At 49.4% G+C, this 23,934-nt stretch overlaps 1 protein-coding gene across 8 annotated transcripts in view; it reads right to left on the bottom strand.

Annotated features, from left to right (window-relative positions):
• Positions 1-18,562: 18,562 nt before the first annotated feature.
• SLC20A2 (solute carrier family 20 member 2) overlaps positions 18,563-23,934 on the bottom strand; it is a 76,984-nt gene continuing 71,612 nt past the window's right edge. For all 8 annotated transcript variants that reach the window (XM_054991029.1, XM_054991026.1, XM_054991025.1 and 5 more), the window contains one exon: positions 18,563-20,456. In XM_054991029.1, coding sequence (XP_054847004.1) covers positions 20,292-20,456 — 165 coding nt within the window. In that variant the 3' untranslated portion in view covers positions 18,563-20,291. The remainder of the gene's footprint in view (positions 20,457-23,934) is intronic.

Raw genomic sequence — 23,934 nt, 5'->3', positions numbered from 1 at the left:
CCCAGTTCTGCTTTCAGTTTCAGCAGGCAGTGGAGCGGGACAGAGCTGTTGCTAGCGTTTTGGGAGAGAGACAGGGAGAGTGCATTGGAGCTGGGATTTTTTCTGTGTGTGGTGGGTGAGATAGGTTTCTATCCCCTCTGGTTCCAGGGCTGCTGCCAGGAACTTCAGCTAAGGGCTCACACTGATTATTATCACTATGAGTGCCTGATCTGGTCAGGTATCTGGGAGTGCTGGGCTAGGGCTCTAGCCCCTCCCTCCGGTTCCAGGGCTGCTGCCAGGCTCTGGGGCCAAGCTCAATGGGCACCTCGGCTGAGGGCTCACACTGATTATTACCATTATCAGTGCCTGATTTGGTCAGGTACCTGGGAGTGCTGGGCTAGGGCTCTAGCCCCTCCCTCTGGTTCCAGGACTGCTGCCAGGCTCTGGGGCCAAGCTCAATGGGCACCTCGGCTGAGGGCTCACACTGATTATTATTATTAGCAGTGCCTGATCTGGTCAGGTTTCTGGGAGTGCTGGGCTCTGGACCCTCCCTCTGGTTCCAGGGCTGCTGCCAGGACCTGGGGCCAAGCTCAGTGGGCACCTCGATTGGGGGCGCACACTGATTATTAGTGCCTGATCTGGTCAGGTTTCTGGGAGTGCTGGGCTAGGGCTCTAGCCCCACCCGCTGGTTCCAGGGCTGCTGCCAGGCTGCTGCCAGGCCCTGGGACCAAGCTCAGTGGGCACCTCAGCTGAGGGCTCACACTGATGATAATTATTAGCAGTGCCTGATCTGGTCAGGTTTTTGGGAGTGCTGGGCTAGAGCTCTAGACCCTCCCACTGGTTCCAGGGCTGCTGCCAGACCCTGGGGCCAAGCTCAGTCAGCACCTCAGCTGTGGGCTCACCCTGATTATTAGTGCCTGATCTGATCAGGTATCTGGGAGTGCTGAGCTAGGGATCTACCCCCTCCCTCTGGTTCCAGAGCTGCTACCAGGCCCTGAGGCCAAGCTCAGTGGGCACCTCGGCTGAGGGCTCACCCTGATAATTAGTGCCTGATCAGGTCAGGTATCTGGCAGTGCTGACCTAGGGATCTACCCCCTCCCTCAGGTTCCAGGGCTCCTGCCAGGCCCTGAGACCAAGCTCAGTGGGAACCTCAGCTGAGGGGGTCACACTGATTATTATCAGTGCCTGATCTGGTCAGGTTTCTGGGAGTGCTGGGCTAGGGCTGTAGCCCCTTCCCTCTGGTTCCAGAGCTGCTGCCAGGCCCTGGGGCCAAGCTCAGTGGGCACCTCAACTGAGGGCTTACCCCGATTATTAGTGCCTGATCTGGTCGGGTTTCTGGGAGTGCCAGGCTACGGCTCTAGACCCTCCCTCTGGTTCCAGGGCTGCTGCCAGGCCCTGGGACCAAGCTCAGTGGGCATCTTGGCAGAGGGCTCACCCTGATTATTAGAGCCTGATATGGTCAGGTTTCTGGGAGTGCTGGGCTAAGGCTCTAGCTCCTCTCTTTGGTTCCAGGGCAGCTGCCAGGCCCTGGGGCCAAGCTCAGTGGGCACCTTGGCAGGGAGCTCATAGTGTTCTCTCCTCTTCTTTCCTCCTTAATTCTTATTTGCTGGCACAATGAGGCTTTGGCCAGGGGCCAAATGTGGTCGTGGGGGGAACTGCAAAGATTGTTCCGGTTGCCCTGCGGGAAGCAGTACTGGGCAGGGCTCTGGGGTAGCAGACTCCCACTCCCCAAAAATCACCTGTGGGGGCTGTGGAGGGGGCCAAAGAGCTCTTGCCACCAGGGGAGGAGGAACTATTTAAACTGTTGGAGGAGGAGGAGGGTGAAGGATCCCTGGAGGAATTGTTGGGGTTCGACGAAACATTCATGCCATCCCGATCCCAAACTCCTAGTGCTGTCCCTGCCTGCGGTCCACCCCTCACTCCATCTTCTGTTGCCAGCTCTGCAGCGCAGCCAGTAACCCTTCGTCCTCCCTCCCCTGCAACAGTTAGTGGGCCACGGTTCAAACTCTCTGTATGCAGGCACTTTCAGGCCCTTCCAGATGACCCTCTTGTGGTGCGGTGCCATGTCTGTGATGGCCTGGTGCACAGGGGCAATGACCTGAAGCACCTGTCATCGATGGTCCTAACTAGGCACCTGAAGATGCGCCACCTGAGCCTGTGGTCTCCATCCTCAGACAGTGAAATATCCGGCGGGGGGAGACAGAGTGCTACCAGCTCCTCTGAGCGGGGATCAGTGGGAGGGTCACCGGAATCCACCCCAAGCAAGAAGCCTTGTCCCGAGGGTGCTGCTGATGGGCGTGCAACAGTCAGGCAGGCCGCCCTTGGGGAGGTTGTTCCCTCGGGGTCTGGGATACTGCCATTGAAAAGGGTGAAGTCAAGGGCTCAGGAGGCGGGCATTCGTGTTGTGGCAGAGATGATTGCCCTGCAAGGATTCCCCCTATCCATAGTGGAGGGCATGGGCTTCCAAAGGCTGCTTCAGCACTTTGCCCCATGGTTCTCCATGCTGTCACGGTGCACAGTTGGGCTTCGAGTCCTGCCTGCCCTCTACCAGTCTGTGTGAGACATGGTGCTCAGGAAGCTGTCGGCCGCCAAATGCTGTACAGTACGCTTCATGGCTGACCTCTGGAGCGGCTGCCATCACAGGTACTGTGGCGGAACGGGCGCTGGCTCTCAGTCCGGGCAACTGAGCCACAGTCAATGGCCTGCTAGCCCCGCTATCTGCCTCCCACCGTCCCTGGTGGGCGTGGTTCACACTCTTCGTCGCTGCCACCACTCACTGATTTGTACACCGCCTGAGGGGCAGTGAGACCCCTCTGGCTGAATTTCCTTCTGGGAAATGAATTGCCCAATCTTTGGTTGGGCCCTGGAGAACTGGCAACCCACCAAGGTCTGATCACCAAGGTCTGGCCTGATCAGTTTTTCCTGGGCTCCCTCTCTTCTTGTAGCGTGCCAAGTGGGGGAGCTTACGTAGTCAGAGCACCACAAGGTCCTTTATATTCCAAAAAAGTATAATTTAATAACTATATACAAAGCACTATATACAAAGCAGGTAAAGCCACAACACATAGGGGTAGACCCCCCTGTTCACAACTCATAGGGCAGAAAATCAAACTGAAGAGAACCGCCGTCTGCTTTCCCTACCACACTGTTCCCTGCTCTACCTTAAGGGGCTGGTGGTCTGAGGGAAGGTTCACCCTTTACTTCCTTTCTGCTGCCTCCCAGGCCCTCCACATTTAGGGCCTAGGCAACCGGGTTTCGCCCCGCAGCAGGAGCCTCTCCTCCTTCAACCAAGAAGGCGACTCCCTTTTATTTCCTTTCTGCTGCCTCCCAGGCCCTCCACACTTAGGGCCTAGGCAACCCGGTTTCACCCAGCAACAGGAGCCTCTCCTTCTTCAACCAAGAAGGGTGACTGACCTTTTTTCCTCAGGATCGGCTGAGTATATCTATTCAGGCCCCACCCCTTATTTTTCCTACCCTTCCTTGGCCCCGGGGCAGCTGGGAGTTGTAGTCCAGGAAGAAGGGCATCCCACACCAAGACTCCTGCAGGCCTCTTCCTGGCCCCACAGCCCATCAAACCTCATGGGGAACATTTTTCTCTTTTAACAGATTAATTGCAACCAGCACTCATCTCATCCCTGGTAACCATTTCGTTACACCTCCCCCTCCTCAGATTCGATGAGGAGGACCCCTCTTCCGACGAAGGGGGGACTGGAGCCGAATCTCCCCAAAAGAGGGTATCATGTCTGCCAACTCAATAACTGATGTGTCAACAACAAAACAAACATATAACCTACGGAACCTAACAATATCGTTACTCAAGAAGATATAGTCCCTTCAGCCTCCATCATCCTTCCTGGATAGGGAGTCAGCCACTACGTTGTCCCGTCCTGGGATGTGTTTTCGGCTATGGTAGGCTACTGGTTGTTTAGTCCCTTCCCAGTCTTGTAGCAGCACTCCACCAAATCCTTGGCCAGATGCATCTGTAGCTACGAAGAATCTTTTAGAGAAATCTGGGGCTCTTAAGACTGGCATAGACACCAATGCCTGCTTCAACCCCTTGAATGCAGTCTGACAGGCTGGTGTCCACTTTACTTTGTCCAGCTGTCGCTTTCCAGTGAGTGAAGAGAGTGGTTCTGCCACAGCCCCAAAGTTAGAAACAAATCTTCTGTCGTAGCCAGTGAGTCCCAGAAACGCTCTCACTTGACACTTCACCTTAGCTGGTTCCCAATCTTGGATGGCCTCTACTTTGTCCCAAAGGGGGGCTATTGTCCCACTCCCTACCCAATGTCCTAGGTACCTGACTTCAGACAGTCCAAATTGTCACTTTTTCAGTTTCAACATAAGTCCAGCTATGACTGGTGCCTCAGTGGAGGCTAAAGGTACTACTTCTGGATATCGTGTGGCGTGATCTACCAATGTCAGTATGTATCTCTTCCCCCTCTGGGTGAGTTTTGGGAACAGCCCCACAATGTCGATGCCTACCCTCTGGAAGGCTTCTCCCGTAATAGGAAGGGGCTGTAAGGGGGCTTTGGTCTTGCACCCCACCTTACCCACTCTCTGGCATGTTAGGCAGGTCCTGCAATACTCCCTCACATCTTGTGCCAGTTTAGGCCAGTAGAAATTCAATCACAACCTCCGCCTTGTCTTGTTGGCACCTAGGTGCCCGGCACAAGGGATATCATGGGCTAGTCCCAGTAGGTCTCTTCTGTACTTAGCTGGTATTACTAGCTGTTTCACCACCTGCCCGGGATTTGGATTCTCTTGTGGCCACCACATCCTATACAGCCTCCCTTGGTCCCATATGATCTGATCCATTGTATTTTCAGAAGGCTCTCTTTCCTGCTCTACAGCAGCCTGTCGAAGGGACTCCAGGCTAGGGTCCTTCTGAGTCTCCTCCTTGAACTCTCCTGGATCTCCTAAACTGCCTGTAAATTGTTCCCTGCTGACTCCTTCTACTAGGTCATCGTCTTGTGGCTCCTGTATGAGCCTTTCTCCTCCTACTATCTCATCATCTAGTGCTTCAGGAGGGTTTAATAGGAGACCTTCTGTTTCTGAGGCCTCACCTTCCTCCCCCTGGAGCTGGTTACAGCTGTCCCCTTTTTCTGGATCAGGGATGGGTTGGACCCTCCCCTCTAAGGTTACCTGGCCTACGCCTTCAGGCTTCCCCCCAGGGTTAACCGACTCACCTTCCCCATGGGTCTCTTTTCTCCCTGGAACTGGGGCCAGCTGTTTTTCACCCTTTAAGGTCTGGCTGCGGGTTACTACATTTAGGGGACATTGGCCTGCCAGAAGGTCCCTGTCTAGCAGTACTGGGTAAGGTTGGTCTGTCTTCACCCCCATCTCCATGAGGTAAACCTTTTTATATGCCCTGGGTCCCCACAATGATAACACGTTCGACTAGGGGGTTTGTTTCTCATGGGCATCTCTGGGGTTTTCTTAGGGCCCGCTGGGGTAATAACTTCCCTTCTCCAAGGAGGAGGGCTTGGTTTTCCACCCCTCTGGCCCCGCCCCCCTGCCACATTTTCCCACTCCACTTCTTCTCGGTTGGCTACCAGCTTGTCTGCCAGGTCAGTGGCCTCAGCAAGGGTTCTGGGCTCCTTGTCCTTGATCAGGCATTGTAACTCCCTAGGCATCTTGGAGTACAGCTGATCAAGGAGCATCAGTCGGGACACCCCCTTCATATCATTTACTTTGGCTTCCGTTAGCCACCTTCCCCACATGATGGGGGAAGGTGGTGAGTGATGTGAGTGATGTTGGCGGCAGCCTCCAGTTCGACACAGGAGGGGCGGAGAAGCCTCTCCAGCAGCAGTCTGCGCACTCCTTCAGGGTGGATGTTGGGGTCCTCCATCCTGGTCCTGCTGCGCAATGTGGCCAGCAAGCCTCTGTCCTCCACTCCCAGACAAGTACCCGGTGCCTGTTCTCCCTCTCCCTCTCTGGAACCGCTCCGACTCCTCCCAACAACCTCTCCGGTCCTGTCCATCCCATCCTTTCCACAAAGGCAGGAAAGTGAGTGATGCTGGCGACAGCCTCCACTGCAACACAGGAGGGGTGAACAAGCCTCTTCCGGAGCAGTCTGCGCAATCCGACACGGTGGATGTTGGGGTCCTCTTTGTCCTCTTCTCCCTGTCAAGCTCCCCATCCATATTTGAACCTCGCCCTCTCTGGAACCGCTCAGACCCTTACCAACAACCTCTCCTGCCCTGTTCATCCCGTCCTTTCTATGAAGGCAGGAGTGTGGGTGATGGCTGCATCTGCCGCTAAAAAGATCGGTGAGTTTCAAAAATGAAGGCTCACAACTGTTTGGGTGTTTCCTGGCCCTGCTCCGGAAGGCAGCCTGGAAGTGGTAATACTCTGTCCTTCTCTCCCTGACAAGTTCACCATCCCTCTTTGAAGCTCTCCCTCTCTGGAACACTCCAACCCCTCCAAATGACATCTCCTCTCCCTCCCGTCCTTTCCGTGAAAGTAGGAAGGTGGGTGATGTGAGCTGCCATCGCTGAGTACCTCAGTGGGATCATTGGATGAGGCCTTGCAACTGTTAGGGTCTTCCCAGTTCCCTGTCCCTCTTTTGACCTCTCACTCTCTGGAACACTCCAACCCCTCCAAACAACATCTCCTCTCCTTCCTGTCCTATCCATGAAAGCAGGAAGGTGGGTGATGTCAGTCATCAGTGGACAGACCCCAACCCCTAGGCAGGGGTCAGACCACCGCCACCTCCCTGAGCCCACCAGGCCCGGCGGCCACTCTCATCACCCACGCCCCTGTCTACACAGGAAAGTGCAGTGCAGTACTCTGAGGTCTGGTGGGCAGGCACACGGGGGGCGCCAGCAAGTGGCCAGACCCCCCACCTCCTAGAGGGGTGTGGCCCACTGCTGCCTCCCCAAGCCCACCAGGCCCGGCAGCCACACTCAACCACCCACGTCCCTGTCTGTGCAGGAAAGTGCAGTGTAGTACTTTGAGGCCTGGCAGGCGGGCACATGGGGGGTGCTGCTGTCGAGCAGCTGGACCCCCTGCCCCCTAGATGGGAGGTGGCCCGCCTTCCAGTCTTCCACTTGTAAATGGGGTCAAAGTCAACTGATGGCTCCAATTGTATCGAATGGGAGTTTCCTGGGGGTGTCGGATTTGGGAATGTGTAACTCCAAGATCCATACTACAATCTTGACCAAATGATGGCTGGAGGGGAGCCTGCTGAACACTCCCTGTGAATATGGGCTCTCTAAGTCCAATGGGGGCCGTTCTGGCCCCCACAAACAATGAACACCAAACTTGTTCGTTAATGGGACATGTTTGTTACTGTTCATCTGTTCTTTTTCATCGATGGCAATGAACTACAAACTGCATGTTCAGGTTTTTTTGTTCGCACCCATGTCTAACCATGACCTGCTGTGAAGAGGCCCCGCCAGCAGGTCACCGAGGAACCGACACCCAAAGAGGTGAGACCAAAAGGGGCCCTATTGTACGTGCCAGTCACCTTAGTAAATCCCAGGAGGGGGATGCACATACGAGTGTGAGCGTTAATTGACTCTGGCTGCATCAGAGATATCATTGCTCCCGCATTAGTGATGGGATTGGGACTGAATGTGTGCAAACAAGCCCATCCCATTGTATTTGAGCAAATGGACGGATCCTGAATGCAAGGGACCCCTCCTAGTTACAAGACTGAACTCACCCCCATGGGGATGGGGAGCCACTGGGAAGCCAGAACTTTCATAGTCAGTGCAGCCACTAAATTTCCTTTGGTGATGGGGATACATTGGCTGTGGGACCACGACCCGTATGTGTGGTGGAAAGTGGGAGAACTGTGCTTCACTGGGGGGGATTGCCAAGAGCAGGTATGGAACAGAGAGTGGAGAACTGCTGCCCCTTCCCTCCCAGAGTCTATGCTACTGACGGAGGAGAAGGGATTGATCCCTCCTGAGTACTGAGACCTAAATCAGGTATTTGACGAGAAGGAAGCTGATGAGCTTCCCCCTCACAGGGCCACTGACAGCGCCATAGAACTGATCCCAGGGCAGAAATTGCCGAAAGGGAACTTATATTCGATGAGTCCAGGGGAGAGAAGAGTTACAGCAGTTTATTGACAAAAATCTGGCCCGGGGTTTCATCCGACCCGCTAGCTCCCCCCACTCAGCATCAGTACTATTTTGGAAGAAAAAGGATGGGAGTTTGAGACTGCGTATGGATTATCGGGGGATCAATGCGGTGTCAATGTCTAATGCATACCCACTCCCACTCATCAGAGATCTGCTGGGGGTTGTAGCCTAAGGGAAGATCTTCTCTAAATTGGATTTCAGGGATGCATACTTCCGGGTGAGAATAAAGGGTAGCCCTTTATTCAACATCCTATTGAGGCAATTCGAGTATCGGCTCATGCCTTTCAGATTACAAGGAGCTCTGGGAGGGTTTTATGACTCTAATTAATGAGGTCCTACACAAGCACCTGTACAAGGGGGTGGTGGTTTATCTTGATGATGTTTTAATATATTCAAAAAACTATGAATCACATGTGAAATTAGTACGGGAAATACTAAAAACCCTGCAGGACCACTATCTACCAGTAAAACTGTCTAAATGTGAGTTTCACAAAGAGGAATTGGACTTCCTGGGATATCGAATCACAGGTCAGGGGTTAAAAATGGACCCTGCTAATATGCAAGCAGTAGTGGGATGGGATGCCCCCAAAACTAGAAGACAGCTGCAATCATTCTTGTGATTTGCTCATTTTTCTCGTCCCTTCATAAAGAACTTTGCCCAAATCTCCTTGCCACCGACAGACTGAAAACCAAGGGGAATGGTCCAGAAGAGGTGAAACCCAGTGTTAAACTAGGCTGGTTTGGGGAGTGCCAGGAGGCTTTTGACCACCTAAAACAGTTATTCACCTCAGAGCTGGTCCTGCAACACCTTGATGAGAATTGCAAGTTTATTGTACAAGTGGATGCGAGTGACACCTTCCCCAACATGATAGTCAGAGGGATGAGGTGGTGGACACTATTTTCTCGTCAGCTCAGTTAGTGGAGGCAGTCGTCACCCGACAACAGACAAAGCGGGCAAATCTGCCTCTCCAGCTCACTGAATGGGAGGTGAGAGTAAAGGGGGAGGCGGAAAAGGAAGGAGACGCCAACTAGAACTGGGAGAATATGGTGGTTGGTACTGACAAGGGAAATTGTACATTCTGGCCTGCCTGAGAGGGGAAGTGCAGAAGAGCTGCCATGACGCAAAGCTGGCAGGACATTCTGTCAGAACCTGTTTAACCTGAGTAACGCCATATTTAATCCTGTAGTGTTTAGTCTTCTTTTCCTCTAGGCAATACCACCTGCAAAGGGCCGATTCCATGGGAAAGGATCCTGTCTTATCTGTCGTCTCGACCTTGACCAGCTCTGAGAAGTTTGCTATGTGAACTCGGGGGGGGGGGGAGGCTGGGCTCAGGGAGTGTGAGATATAACAACTTTCATTCTGTGATTCATTCCTAACAATGCTTTGCTCGGCCAGGATCTCTAATCCTGGAATATGTACATCTGGGCTTGAATGCTGTCTTTCACAATAAACCTTTTGAAATCAAAAGACCTTGTCTTCTTGCAGAAGGGAGTGAGACAGATTATCAGGTCTCGAATGCCATAGTCTGACATTTTGTTAGGAATCTTCCTTTGGAGTCTGCAACCCCTCACCCAGGAAGAATGGATACCGAGGACTCCTTGATTGATCTAGTCGACCCTGGACAGGAGGAGGATGACTCCACACCGTTGGTGCCAGTGAGAGGATTGGGGGAGGCTCCGGATCCAGGCGAAATACCCATCGAAGCGCCCTCAGTGATTCTTACCGGAGGAGCAGTGTCGGTTCCCGCCAACCAGACAGAAGTCGTGCCCGTCGGAGGAGTGGAGCAGGCTGACCCAGCTATAGCAGGCGCACGACAGAAGGTGCGCGAAACCACCAAAGAGAATCAGTTGATTTCGCTGCCAACTCCGCGGCAGTGGGGCTCCCGACCTCGAGAGGCGAGGGAGAGGAGAGCGGGGACCATGTTTTCCCGGTCGATGATCGATGTGAGACGCACCTTCGGGTCGATGGAACAGGAAGGCCCCAGCATTATCTGGGATCTAAGGAGAGCAGCATGCACTCCGGAAGAAACATGGGCCAGCAGTCAGCCCTAGTATAAGTGGGATGTAGATGCTGGCCGCCTGGAAGAGTGGGATCCCAGAGGTGGGGCCGAGGATCTCCAGGATTGGGAGACCACCCGACAGGAACTTATGAGCTGGGATTATACGGACGTGAACTCAGCCAAAAACTGGGAACGTGGACGCACCCAGCAGTTGGAATATCGAACCCAAGTAGTGGATACCGGGATTTCGGCAATTACTGGCTTAACAAAAGGGATTTTAGCCAGCATGACTATAGAGAAGGAGCAAATTTTACAAGGTGGTGCAGTAGTAGGTCCGACACAGCCCTATAATAGGAGTATGGACCAGGAATGGAGGACAATCGGGGGTGCAGAGGGGCCGGTTAGGCCGTGGCCCACGGACTATATCCCTCCGAGAACATCTGAACCCAGTGATGGAGGGGAAGATGGGGCTAACCGGGAAGTCAAAGAATATTACCGCCGAATGGAAGGACGGATGGGAGCAATGGAAGATGAATTAGCTCAAGCCGTCTACCTTATTGGTGAGTTGGTGAGAGGGCAGAGAGAGGCGCAAGAAGCAGCCGATCAACCACGGCAAGGGCCGGCAGTAGCGCAAGGACAAGTGCCTGCGAGTGACCCAATATCGGTGGGCACACAATCCACTCCGGGGTCTGGAGTGGGTCCACCGCCAACACAAGCGCAAACTACACCAGTCCATACCATGCCAGCCCAAACTGCCGCCCTGCAGCAGTTGGTTCCGCAGGTGCTACCAACCCCTCCGCCCACGTTACAGCCCCAAATTCAACCAGTGCCACTTCGGACAATCACATGGCAAGTACCACCACCACCTCCACCTCAGATTGTTCCTCAACAGCAACCACTTCCTCCCCCTCCAAGACTGGTGCCTCCGCCACCGCCGCCACAGATACCTCCTAGACAGGTGACACCCCAGCAACCACCACTACGACATCCACCTCCAATGCAAATTCCCCCGGGGGCCCCGGGGCCAATCCCGAGAGCTCCACCACCTGGGAGCCTGCCCAGACCGTGGCCGCTAGGGATTCCCAGAGATCCACAAGACCGGCCTAGAGGACTGATGCAGGGGCCGATGCCACTGCCTGCCCCGGTGCAGCTACCGCCGGACAGACGGAGAGTGTCAGGTCTGACTATGTTCTTTGTATGATTTAACCAGACAGACTCCATTTTAATCCTGTCAGTGTTTTAAGCTCTTCTCTTGCAGGTGACAAGCAGCCCAGTAACAGTTATCTCAAAGAAGAGGAATGTTATGACTACAGCCTTTCCAGGCTTGGGAAAGTTTCACTCTCTCAGCTTCAAGCCGTTTGTTTTGAGAACTATGGGGGGAGGATGGGACTTGCTGGGCTTTGCTATTCTGTACCTTAACTTTTGCCTGTCATTCGTAACAATACCCGTGTACCAGCCAAGATATTGCATCTTGGTCAGTGGACTATAATGGTTGTTTATATTCAGTAAGATCTTTTGAAACCAATGGACTCATGTCTAATTGCAAGAGATAGGCTGGATTGCAACTTTTAGTAAGCCAGTCTGACAGAGAACCAGAATTACCATGGGGATGGATTAAACTGGAAGCCACTTCTGATGGCGATACACAAAAGTTGGGATTCTTCGTAGTACAAGCTCTCCAGTTTTTTAACCGTTGGGGACATCTGTTTCCGGACGAGGAAAGTAGAATTGATCACCTGGCATTGAGATTGGAAGGCAAAGCAGCCGAATGGTATGTAACTCTATATGACTCTGGCGCTCCAGAATTAGACACTTTGCAAAGTTTTATGGCTGCCTTGCATGCGCAATACGAAGATCCCCTTGAGGAGGATCGTTCCCGCACAGAATTGCAAACTTTACGGCAAGGTACTCAACCAATCAGGGATTATGCGGCCAAATTCCGGCAGCTGGCGGCCAAACGCCCCCACTGCGAAGAAGGGACTAAAATTGTGATGTTTAAAGGAGGCATGAATTCCAGGTTGCTGGATCGAGCCCTAATACAGGACGATCCGCCAACACTTCTAGGATGGATCCAGCTAGCCTGCAAAGTCGAAAACCGCATACAACAAGTACGGTTAGTAGAACAACAACAAGCTCTAGGGGCAAGGAGAACATCGGTAGTACCCAAGGAGTGTTGAGCGGGCCCCCCAAGTCGCGGAGCTAGAGACACTTGCTGGAGACAAGGACTTTGCCTCCAATGTGGCCGAAGCAGACATTTTGCGGCACAATGCCCTGCACGCATACCGGCACCTGCCGCCCCCACCCTGTCCCGTCCCATCCCAGCTCCCAGAGCAAGCAGAGGAAGGGGAATGCCAAAACGCAGCCAACCAGAAAAAGGCTTGGAAGCAGAAGAGGTTTTAATGGAGCTTGAGGTACAACTCCCGGAGAGTGAAGAAGAAGCAGCCAGCCCCCAGTCGGGAAACGAGATGGATCTGTCGTAAAGAGGCCCGAACGGCAGATCGAAAAGAAAATCACCCAAAATGAGGTGAGAGAAAAGGGGTCTATATTGTTTCTGCCTGTAATATTAACAAACCCAAAAAGAGGAACGCATATTTGCATAGAAGCATCGATTGATTCCGGATGTTCCAGGGATATTATAGCCCCAGCCTTAGTAAACGGATTGAGTCTGGAAACTAGAGAACTAGAAAATCCTATTATTTTTGAACAAATGGACGGATCCAACATGAATCCTGTGACGTTGGAAACCGAACCCATACCCCCCGGTATGAAAAACCACTGGGAAGGGAGATGCTTTGTAATCAGTGAAGCTGCAAAATACCCCCTTATCCTCGGAAGTCGTTGGTTATGGGATCATAATGCTCACATAGACTGGGCAAAAGGAACAGTGGATTTTAATAATAACTATTGCACTCAACATTATTGGCAACCAGAATGGGGAAGGGCTGAACCGCCACAGTTAGATGTAGCTCTTCTAACTCAAGAGGAATTTAATCGCATCCCCAAGGAATATAGAAGTCTGAAACAAGCTTTCAGTGAAGAGGAAGCCGACAGTCTTCCTCCCCATCGTGCTACCAACTGCGCCATCGAAATTATTTCGGGAGAAAGTCTGCCAAAAGGCAAATTATATTCCATGAGTCCATTGGAAAGAGAAGAGCTAAGAAAGTTTATTGATAAAAATTTGGCAAGAGGGTTCATACGTCCGGCTAATAGCCCTCATGCAGCTCCCGTGCTCTTCGTGAAGAAAAAGGATGGAGGCTTAAGACTGTGCACCGACTTCAGAGGAATCAATGCAGTGTCAGCAACCAACGCCTACCCCATCCCACTCATCAGAGATCTACTCAACATCGTGGCGCAAGGTAAGATCTTCTCCAAATTAGATTTGAAAGATGCCTACTTCCATGTAAGGATCAAAGAGGGGGATGAATGGAAAACCGCGTTTAATATGCCATTGGGACAATATGAATACCTAGTTATGCCTTTCGGCTTATCTGGAGCCCCATCAGTATATATGTCCATGATCAACGAAGTGCTACATAAATACTTGTTTAAAGGAGTTGTTGTTTACCTAGACGACGTGTTAATTTATTCAAAAACAAAAGAAGAGCATGTAAAATTAGCACGAGAAGTACTCACCACATTAATGTGCCATAAACTCCCTATTAAACTCTCCAAATGTGAGTTTCACAAAACAGAACTGGATTATTTAGGATACCGTATATCAGGGCAAGGATTAAAAATGGATCCTGCCAAAATCAAAGCCGTACAAGACTGGCAAATCCCCTCCACTCATAAACAATTACAATCTTTCCTAGGATTTGCCAACTTCTACAGAGACTTCATAGAAGGATTTACTCAAATTGCATTGCCTCTAACTGAGCTCCTCATAACGAAAGGGAAAGGGGAGCAAGCAAAAAAGCCCACTTCCAAATTAGAGTGGGATCATAACTGTCAAACAGCCTTTAATGAACTCAAACTTAAATTCACCTCAGAACCCATTTTACAACACCCCGATGAAAATCGCCCTTTCATAGTACAAGTCGATGCCAGCGATACAGCCATAGGAGGGGTGCTCCTGCAAAAAGGGGAAAACGGGAAAGCCAAGCTGTGTGCATATCTCTCTAGAAAGTTTTCTGAATCTGAACGGCATTGGAATGTATGGGGAAAAGAAGCTTTTGCCGTTAAAGTAGCTCTCACAGTATGGCGACACTGGCTTGAAGGGGCCCGGCACCCTTTCGAGGTTTGGACTGATCACAAAAACTCAGAAGCACTAAAAAGCCCTAGACGCCTTAACACCAAACAACTCAGATGGGCGGAATTCTTTTCCAAATTTAATTTCACCCTCAACTTCCTACTGGGGAAACTAACTTCTTAGCTGATGCTCTCTCGCGCATGCCCCAACATCAGAGCAAGAGGGAGGAAACCATTGACACAGTATTCACTCCCCACCAACTAGGAGGTGTAGTTACAACTCGCAGCCAAACTGCGCAAACTCAAGCCGAAGAAAAGGGGTGAAGAGCAAAAGTGAAAAGCGAGGTGGAAAAAGAAGGGGAGGGAGCGCCCAAAGCAAAAATGTCCCAAACGGCGGAGGGAGACTGGATTAAAGAGGATAAACTGTATATACCAGCCAGTCTCCGAAAGGAGGTTCTACAACGTTGTCATGATGACCGCACCGCGGGTCACTTGGCTATCTAAAAACCCTCCACTTAATACAGAGACAATTTTGGTGGCCTGGAATCCGAAAGGATGTATCCCAATATGTATCTTCATGCCCAACCTGTATAAGTGCCAAAACCAGAAAAGGTAAACCACCGGGACTTTTACAACCATTGGAAACCCCCGATAGACCCTGGGAAATAATTTCGAAGGACTTTATTACAGATTTACCTCCCTCTAAGGGTTGCTTCTGTATTTTAGTGGTTGTGGATTTGTTTTCTAAACAAGCACATTTCATCCCCTGTACAACCATTCCCACCGCCAAAAAACTAGCTGAAATATTTATGAAATACATTGTGAAGCTGCACTCTTTTCCTTCTAAGGTGATATCGGATCGCGGCGGACAATTCATTGCCAACTTTTGGCGGGAGCTACTGCAATTAACTGGAATGGAACAAGGAACCAGCTCCGCTTTCCATCCACAAAGTGACGGACAATCGGAAAAAACTATTCAAATCTTAGAGCAATTCCTCCGCTGCTATATTAACTTTCAACAATACAACTGGGCGGAGCTTCTCCATTTTGCCAAATACTCTTATAACAATGCAGTCCACAGTTCAACCGGAGAAACCCCCTTTAAAATTGTACACGGCTACGATGGCAAAGCATTCCCCTTTGAATTACCCAAAGGAAAACAACCAGCGGGAGACCTTCACCAATGGTGGACTACCCTCAGTGAACAGGGGATGGCCATCCAAACCACCCTCAACAAAGCAAAAGCAGACTACAAGAAATATGCAGATCGCCACCGTACGAAACAATGGGAATTACACCCAGGAGATAAAGTATACATTTCAACTAAGAACCTTAGAATATTTAGGACCATTTCCTGTCAAAAGAGTGATTAATCAAGTGACTGTAGAAATCAGTCTTCCAAAAAACTTACGCCACGTCCACCCAACATTTCATGTCAGTCTCTTGAAAAAGGCTCCTGCACCAGACAAACGGCATCCATCACCAGCCACCCCCATTCCCACCATGAACAATGACCAAGTTCACTATGAAATTGAAGAAATTCTGGACTCTAAAATCAGATATCACAAACTTGTTTACTTGGTACACTGGAAAGACTTAGGAAGGATACAAGGAACGGGTTGAGTCCATCCATGTAAAAGCCCCCCGACTAATTAAACAGTTCCATCAAGCATATCCGGACAAACCGGGGGGAGAGGGATCTTAAGGGGGGCAGAATGTCAGAACCTGTTTAACCTGAGTAACGCCATATTTAATCCTGTAGTGTTTAGTCTTCTTTCCCTCTAGGCAACATCACCTGCAAAGGGCCGATTCCATGGGAAAGGATCCTGTCTTATCTGTCGTCTCGACCTTGACCAGCTCTGAGAAGTTTGCTATGTGAACTCGGGTGGGGGGGGGGAGGCTGGGCTCAGGGAGTGTGAGATGTAACAACTTTCATTCTGTGATTCATTCCTAACAGCGCTTTGCTCGGCCAGGATCTCTAATCCTGGAATATGTACATCTGGGCTTGAATGCTGTCTTTCACAATAAACCTTTTGAAATCAAAAGACCTTGTCTTCTTGCAGAAGGGAGTGAGACAGACTGGAATGCCATAGTCTGACACATTCTGGGTACTTAAAAACCCTGCACCTAGTACAGACACAATTCTGGTGGCCGGCTATGAGGCGGGACATTTTGCAGTACGTCTCTAATTGCCAAGTGAGATTGATGGGAAAGAAAAGGGGTGGGGGAAACCCCTGGACTTTTAAAACCGTTGGAAACCCCCTTCTGGCCCTGGGCCACAGTGTCTATGGATTTTATTACCCACCTTCCCCCCTCCAAGGGAAAGACTGTGGTTTTAGTGTTGGTGGATCTGTTTTCAAAGCAGGCACACTTCACTCCTTGTTCTCAAATCCCAACTGCTAAGAAATTAGCAAAGTTATTCATGCAACACGTGGTCATGCTGCACTCTTTTCCAGAGAAGGTAATATCTGACAGGGGGGGGTGCAGTTCGTAGCTCAAGTTTGGAAGGAAGTGCTTCAAGTAGCAGGGATAGAACAGGGGCTTCGCTCCGCCCATCACCCTGAAACCAACGAGTAAACTGAAAGAGTTAATCAGGTGCTGGAACAATTTTAAAGATGCTATATTAATTATCAACAGGACAACTGGATGGATTTTTTGGTTTTCACAGAGTACTGCTATAATAATTCTGTGCACAGCTCCACTGGAGCCTTCCCATTCATGGTGGCCCAGGGGTTTGAAGGCAAAGCCATGCCGTTTGTGCAGACCTGAGAGAGTGGGGGAAAGGGGGATCTGGTGGGGTGGTGGTCCAGCCTAACAAACCAGTGGGAAGTAATCGGGAAAACCCTGGACAAGGCTAAAGAGGATTACAAAAAGCAGGCTGATAAAAAAATGCTCTGTTCTCTGGAAATTGCAAGTGGGAGATTATGTGTACATATCTACCAAATATCTGCAGGGAGGAGCAGCCAAGCAAAAAACGGGTGGAAATTTTTGGGACCTTTCCAGGTGGTGAGGGTGATCAATGAGGTGACAGTGGAAGTGAAACTCCCTAAAAACCTGAGAAATGTTCATCCTGTATTTCATTTCAGCCTCCTGAAGAAAGCTCCTCATCCTGACAAGTAGCATCCAGAATGGCGGGTTCCCCCCCTCTCCTGGTGGATGGACAGCCCCACTACGAAGTTGAAGATATTTTGGACTCTAAAATGAAATGTGGAGAATTGTTTTATTTAATTCAATGGGTGCATTTTGATAAAAGCAACGTGGAGTGGGTAAAAGCCTCTGATGTCAACTCCCCAAGGCTTGTGCATAAATTTTATAAAGCCTACCTGGTGAAATCGGGGCCACTTCGCTAGAGGGGGGCACCTTTGGGGGGCAGTATGTCAGATACACCCCAGTGTATCTGCCATGATTGTGTCTGTGCATAATACTCTGTTCCTCTGAGAATGTGGAGAGATCTTAATTGCTACTTGGCTGTTAACTGCTTATCCTACAGGTGTTTTGCTTTCATTTTCCCAGCTGGCTTGAGAACGTGGCCTTGGAGTGCCGGCTGGAGCCAGTCCTCCCTGAGAGCTGTTATGAACTCATTCCTCCCTGTTCCCTTCTCCCCGCAAGCCTGGACCCTTTGCGCCAAAACCCTAACAGTCTCCCATTCCCAGGGACAGGAACATCCCCCTATAATTAACACTGCTCACCCACCTTTCATCACTTCTGCCAATGACCCTGTCTGAGTACCTTTATACTGATATATCTCTAATAAAGCAACTTTAACTTTTACACCTGAGTGTCGGCAGTGAAGTCCTTGGGGACTTATCTGGCAAGACCTGACACAATGGCATGACATTAGTTCCAGGGTAAACCTGGAAGTAATGTTTTGCTGCTCTAAGATTCAACAGAAACTCTGTTTCCACATAAGCATGCACCGGTTTTAATGTGCTCCTTGCAGACACACCTCAGCTGAAAGGAACTGATGAAAAGGCTGTGAAATAAAGTGAGGCCAGTTCATGACAAGGCATTTGTCCTCTGGCTTCATGGAAACACATTCATTTGCATTTGACTGCAAAAGTATTTCAGAACAAAAGCTGCATCCCAGACAAACAGTCCCAGGGGAGATTTTTTGTGTACGTTTTACCGAGCTCAGTTTTACTTGGGCTGATACTCAGATGTGTGCAGCTGTTAGAAATCCAAAAGAAGGACTCAAAATAATGCAAATTATAGAGGAATGTTGTATGCTAAGAAATCATCTGCACTTGAGTTGGTTTTAAATAGAAAAAAGCATAGGCCAGTAGCAATTAAAAAAGACTCCAAACAAAAGGGGGAAAATATTCTTTTATTATAAATTGAGAATGAATGACCAATGAAAATTAATCAAAATGGAGTACCAAGACAACTTATGGATCAATCAACACTTTAGCAGCATATCAACAGTCCTAGGCTCCCAACCTTATCCAAAGACCACTTTCTCAAGCCCAGGGCAATAAAGCCAACAAGAATGCCGTTCTAGTATCGAGGACTTAAAAGCCACAGGCACACAATCCTCCGAGAAGTTCTCCAGCACAAGCCCAGGGAAATGAATGGAATCTGCCTCACAGGGGCCTGCACAAAAGAACTTCCAAAGCTTTCCATAGCACTTCGAAGAAATACATTCTGCTGTCTGTCATGCAAGACTTCTGCATACTGTTTGAGAACAACGTGAATCCACAAAACAACAAGTTGCAGTTCTAGGGCCAAGGACTTGTAGTCCTGTTCAGTAGTGTCTTCATTTCTCAGACAGTCTTGCTGAAAATGTTTCTTTAGAGGAGTAACTTGGCTTTTCCTGGCTCCCTCTAGCAGCTGCCACAATTCAGTTAATGTGGCATGGGAAGAGCCCACACCACAGCTCCTCTGTCCTGCGGCCAGCATTCCACTGACCACCCCCCCCAGCTGGGTTACAAGGGTAGTGTGAAAGCTTGTGCGTGTTCCTCTTTTCTTAGGCTACCACCACCCGCCTGCAAGGCTCTGACACTGTCTGGCTGATACGTATTGGAAGAAACAGCAAGGCAAAATGATTTCAAGCCTCAGCCTCCTTCCCCTGAACTTGCTAACAGATGATTATTTTGGGAGTGGAACTGGACTTCCGTGTAGTAAGTGATGAATTTTGAGGTTCAACACACAATGAAGTTCAGTTTTTGCTACATCCCATGTAGACCATACTCGACACACAAAACAGACTAACAGCGAAGCTCCAAGTTAATTACAGTAAAACGTGAGTAATTTTATCCAGCATTGCTGGTAACTGATGGATGGAAAAAAGTTTTAATTAAAAAGTTATGAAGGGGGCAGGCACAAGGACACACACACACACACACACACACACAGAGGCAATAATGTAATACTGACAAACTATTCCCCTTCTTCTTTGGTACTTTCAAAACTTTCTTATCCAAAATATATGAGGGAAATGCACTATTAAAAAGTTACAGTTCTGAAAGTATTTACAAAAGGAATTTTCATACAGTATTATACACAGCAACAATATGAACCAAGCTCTTTCATGAAAGTATCCCTGCACTGTTTTGTTCCAGTAGCGTTCAATGGTTTTATAAAAATTGTATCCATTCTGCATCTCATTTCCTCCTGTATCAAATTGGCACACGCACACACATCTCAACCAATAAGCTGCTGCATTAAGATTAAAAATCAGCCACTAAATGATACATTATGTACACGATTCACAAAAGTTCTAGCTATTTTCACTTCACTTACAGTTTAAGGTAGTGTTACCTACTATAAGCATATACATACATACATACATACATATATATATGTGTGTGTGTGCGCGCGTGCACGTGCGTGTACACACGCACACACACACACGAATGAAACGGCACCAGGTGTGATGTCACCAACATGACACTGAAGTTCTGTATAGTTGATGTTAGATATGGACGATGAATCCTTGCTGACTAATTTTGTTTTTAATCATATGCTTTAAATAGGGAGCTCTACAGTGCGCTCTTGGCCAGAGAAACTCCCCTCTATTCTGGAAGGAACAATAATGTCAGACATATGGCAGGATACCATACATAAAGATTGCCATGATACCAGCGCTGAATAAGCCAGCTACAGGAACAGTCACAAACCAGGCTAAAAAGATATTGCGGAAGAGACGCCAGTCAACTGCCTTCTTGGATCGTATCCAGCCAACTGCCACCACAGAACCAACCTTGGAAATTTGAGAAGGAGGTTAGAATTAAATGCATCAAAACATAGGTAATAGTCGTCTATGACTAGGGGCACACAAATTTGCCATCACCCTTGGTAACCAGACATCTGCACTCACCAGCTACTCCCCCCGCCCCCCAGTCTTCTAATTGTGTCAGTCTTTCACTTTATGTCAAGCTCTGAGGAAACTCAGAAGTGGCTGGAAAGGTTATTTGCTGCTTCAGAATGTCTCCAAAGCCCAGTGCAAGATGAGATCGATCCATTCCACCTGCTCCCTGTTATTTTCCAGAGAATTCTGGGTGGAGTGTGTTTCTTTGACCAGGTGCAATGCAAGGAAAATTTGAAGGAGAGGTTTCTCCCACTTTGTATTCCCAGACAGGTGGTTTATGGCCACCACTGGTTACCTGGGGACTGCATTCATGGACCCCTGTCTATGACAAATCCAATGCCAGTCGACTGATACCCAGAATTTCTAACAAAGCATCTGAAATGACTTATTGCTGAAATCTGAATTCATTTCAGCACAGGAAGGGTATTTACCCCACGCTGCAGCACAGGTGGAAAACCAATGGGACTAAGGACTGTATGTGGTATTCAGGAAGTGCCTGGCATAGCATTTATCTGCCCAGAGCAGATCCCTGGACAAAGGAAGGGAAGTTCTCTAACAATGTACATTAGCTCCAGTCATCTGTCTCCCATCTCTAATGGTCTTTTCTAAAAGGGATTCTTATTCTCTCCACTGGTATTTCTTCTGGATGCTCAACCCATTTTCCCTCCTAAATGCTTATATATCTATGTTCCCATTCCACCAAGAAAAGGGACAGGAGATTGAGCTAGGCCAGCCATCTCTCTTGCCAAGGACTGAGCGCAACCTGGGCCAGGGCTCTCCAAAGCTGGGGGCACGTTTAAGCCTCTGGACACGAAATGGCTGTTATGGGGGAGGCTGCAATCACAAAAGGCTGGGGGGGGTCCTCTCTCTGCTGTCCCAGGGAAGTGGAGAAGGGCCAGTGTCCAACCTTTGCTTTGGAAAAGAAGCAGGCAGGCACCCGGAAGCCACCGGCAAACAATCCCCACCCCCACCCCCCCTTTTTGGATTTTCCACATTAGAGGAAGCCCAGACAAAAGAATGGTTTCAATTGCCACCCCAGGAGGTGGTGGCTGGCTGGAATTGTAAGCAAGAGCCACACGGACGGTTCAGTAGCACCTTAGAGGCCAAAACGATTTCCCAAGTGCGAACTCTGAACGCTCACACTCCGGAAACCTAGTTGGTCTCTAAGGTTCTACTGAACCCACATTTTGCTCTTCTGCTACAGACCAGCACGGCTACTTTGCCACTTCCCCCCAATTATCGCTTAACCCTGAAAACTATGAAACTCGGGCACTGCGTGACAGCAAGCCACACCCTTGGCCCACCTCACTGGTCCTTTCTACTACAATGTCCAGCTGCTCTTGAAGTTTGCAGGCAGAGTAAAATTCTTCCCACTACTCCTGCCTCAGTTCCTTTTCCAAGGGGAGTGGAAAGTTCTGCATGCAAAACAGGTGTTAAACCTGTGCAAAAAGGAAGTCCTGGACATGTGGATCTCTTTGGATCTCAAGCTGCATTAAGTTAATTGAGTGACACAACTACCTCGGAGAGACCACGTAACACAATCTCCAGTCCAGGTTTCATGGAAATTAAATGTTATTCCTTAACATGCCATTGGCGGAGACACTCCAGCCTAGAACCTACTCCCACCGCTGTGCTTTCCAAAGTCCCTGTAAACCCTTCCTCCCCATACGCCCAATCCCAAAGCCCTTCGCTGTGCCCTTCTAGAACCCCCACCTCAGGTCTCCATGTGCATCCCATGTGCTGGCTCTGGCATCCCAGACCCCCCACCCCCAGCACTCCTTGCCTGCATCCTGGACCACGTGTGCCACTCTCTCTTCCCTTCAACTGCTCGCTGGGATACCTATCTCACACCTTGACATGTGGAAGACTCCCGCAAAGCATACTGATGCATTCCTGCATGAGCTCGGGGTGGCTCCAGGGCATTTCTGCCTGGCCTTCTCCATCCTTCCACACCCCGCCCCCCCCCATTCTCTGCTTTGAATATGCCTTCCTTTTTCAGTTGCTGGGTCATAGAAAGAGCACAATCATTTTTAAAAAGATTGGGAGGGGAAGGGAAAAGAAAAAAAGGAATGAAGATGAATATATAAAGTAAAAAATGAGTGGGCCTAGCACTGGGAAGGAAAACTGGATTACGGTCTGAAAAGGATAGAATATACTGCAGTAAACGGAGGATAAAATGCACTACAATTTTACGTAATAATTATTTTAAAAGATGCACCCTTTCATGAATTTTCCTCAGTTAAAAAGGCATCAGTAATACTGGCATTGGCAAGTGCCTCTTTAAACATGATCTAAGTTTGGATGAAATTCCATGTTAGAACCTCCGACAGCTGCGAATCTGGGCAGCGCTTGTCAGCAGGCAGCTGTGCTCTGATTGGCTGAGACTAAGCGCCATTTGCCTTCAGGTGCCGAAATATAGAACCAAGCCTTCTTGTGACCCACTCATATGCCCCAAAAGGAGCCATGGCATGAAAAGCTGCGTAAATCTTTTCGGAGGGGGAAACTCCAATTTATATAACGCTATGTTAGTGCAAGGCTAAGGCTGAAAGAGTTAATGCCTGAAGCAAGATGCTTTTAAGGTTAAGATGAGTTGCTCATTGACTACCAAATGAACACTACAATGAGGGGTCTGTAAGCAGCAGGAACGATAATCAGCTGTCTGTATTTCATCCAAGCAAATAATACCATTAAAAAATCTTTCAGCATCCTAAATCTGCGCAGGTGGTGGCGAGGGAGGATTACAGTTTTCCAGGTAATTTGGAATTTTTTCCCCATATTTTTAAAAACTGCTTGATGTTCTACACAATGAAGGCAAAATGGGAAAGCGGTTGGGATCTTTGTTTTTAAAAGTTCCGAGTGTGTAGTTAATTGGTGTGACCACTGCAAACTCCAATACCTTGCAATGAGTGGAGCTTATGGGAATACCCACATTTGAGGCTACAAGTACGGTTAGCGCACACATTACTTCAATGCAAAATCCACTGTGAAGAAACAAAAAGAAGACAAATGGAAGTGTGAAGTGTGAAGCAACACCACAGGAAGTCCCATGCCATGCATTCCTTGGGAAAGTGAAAGGGTGGAGAAGGAACCTCTGGACAAAGAACGGTGCTGCAGATCAGAGCGTCACGTGGCATGACCAGAGCAGGACTTCCCACAACAAAGGGCCAGTCCCGACATTAGGCAGGGAGAAGGCAGCGAGATTCTGTGCTACCGTTCAAGGAGAGCGTCACATTAATTTGGTTGGCTGTTTTTAGGACTATGGGAGAATGTCATCTGGATTTCCAGCAGTGGGCATCAAAATATCTCGTGCTCTCTCTGTCATTACTGAACCTCTGCTTCCATCTGATCTAAAGGTCAAAATACACAATAC

The sequence above is a fragment of the Eublepharis macularius genome, chromosome 11 (genome assembly GCF_028583425.1).
Source record: "Eublepharis macularius isolate TG4126 chromosome 11, MPM_Emac_v1.0, whole genome shotgun sequence".
In the NCBI taxonomy this organism is placed as follows: Eukaryota; Metazoa; Chordata; class Lepidosauria; order Squamata; family Eublepharidae; genus Eublepharis; species Eublepharis macularius.
Note: the sequence above shows the minus strand (reverse complement) of the source record. Positions and strands in the feature narration are given on the sequence as shown.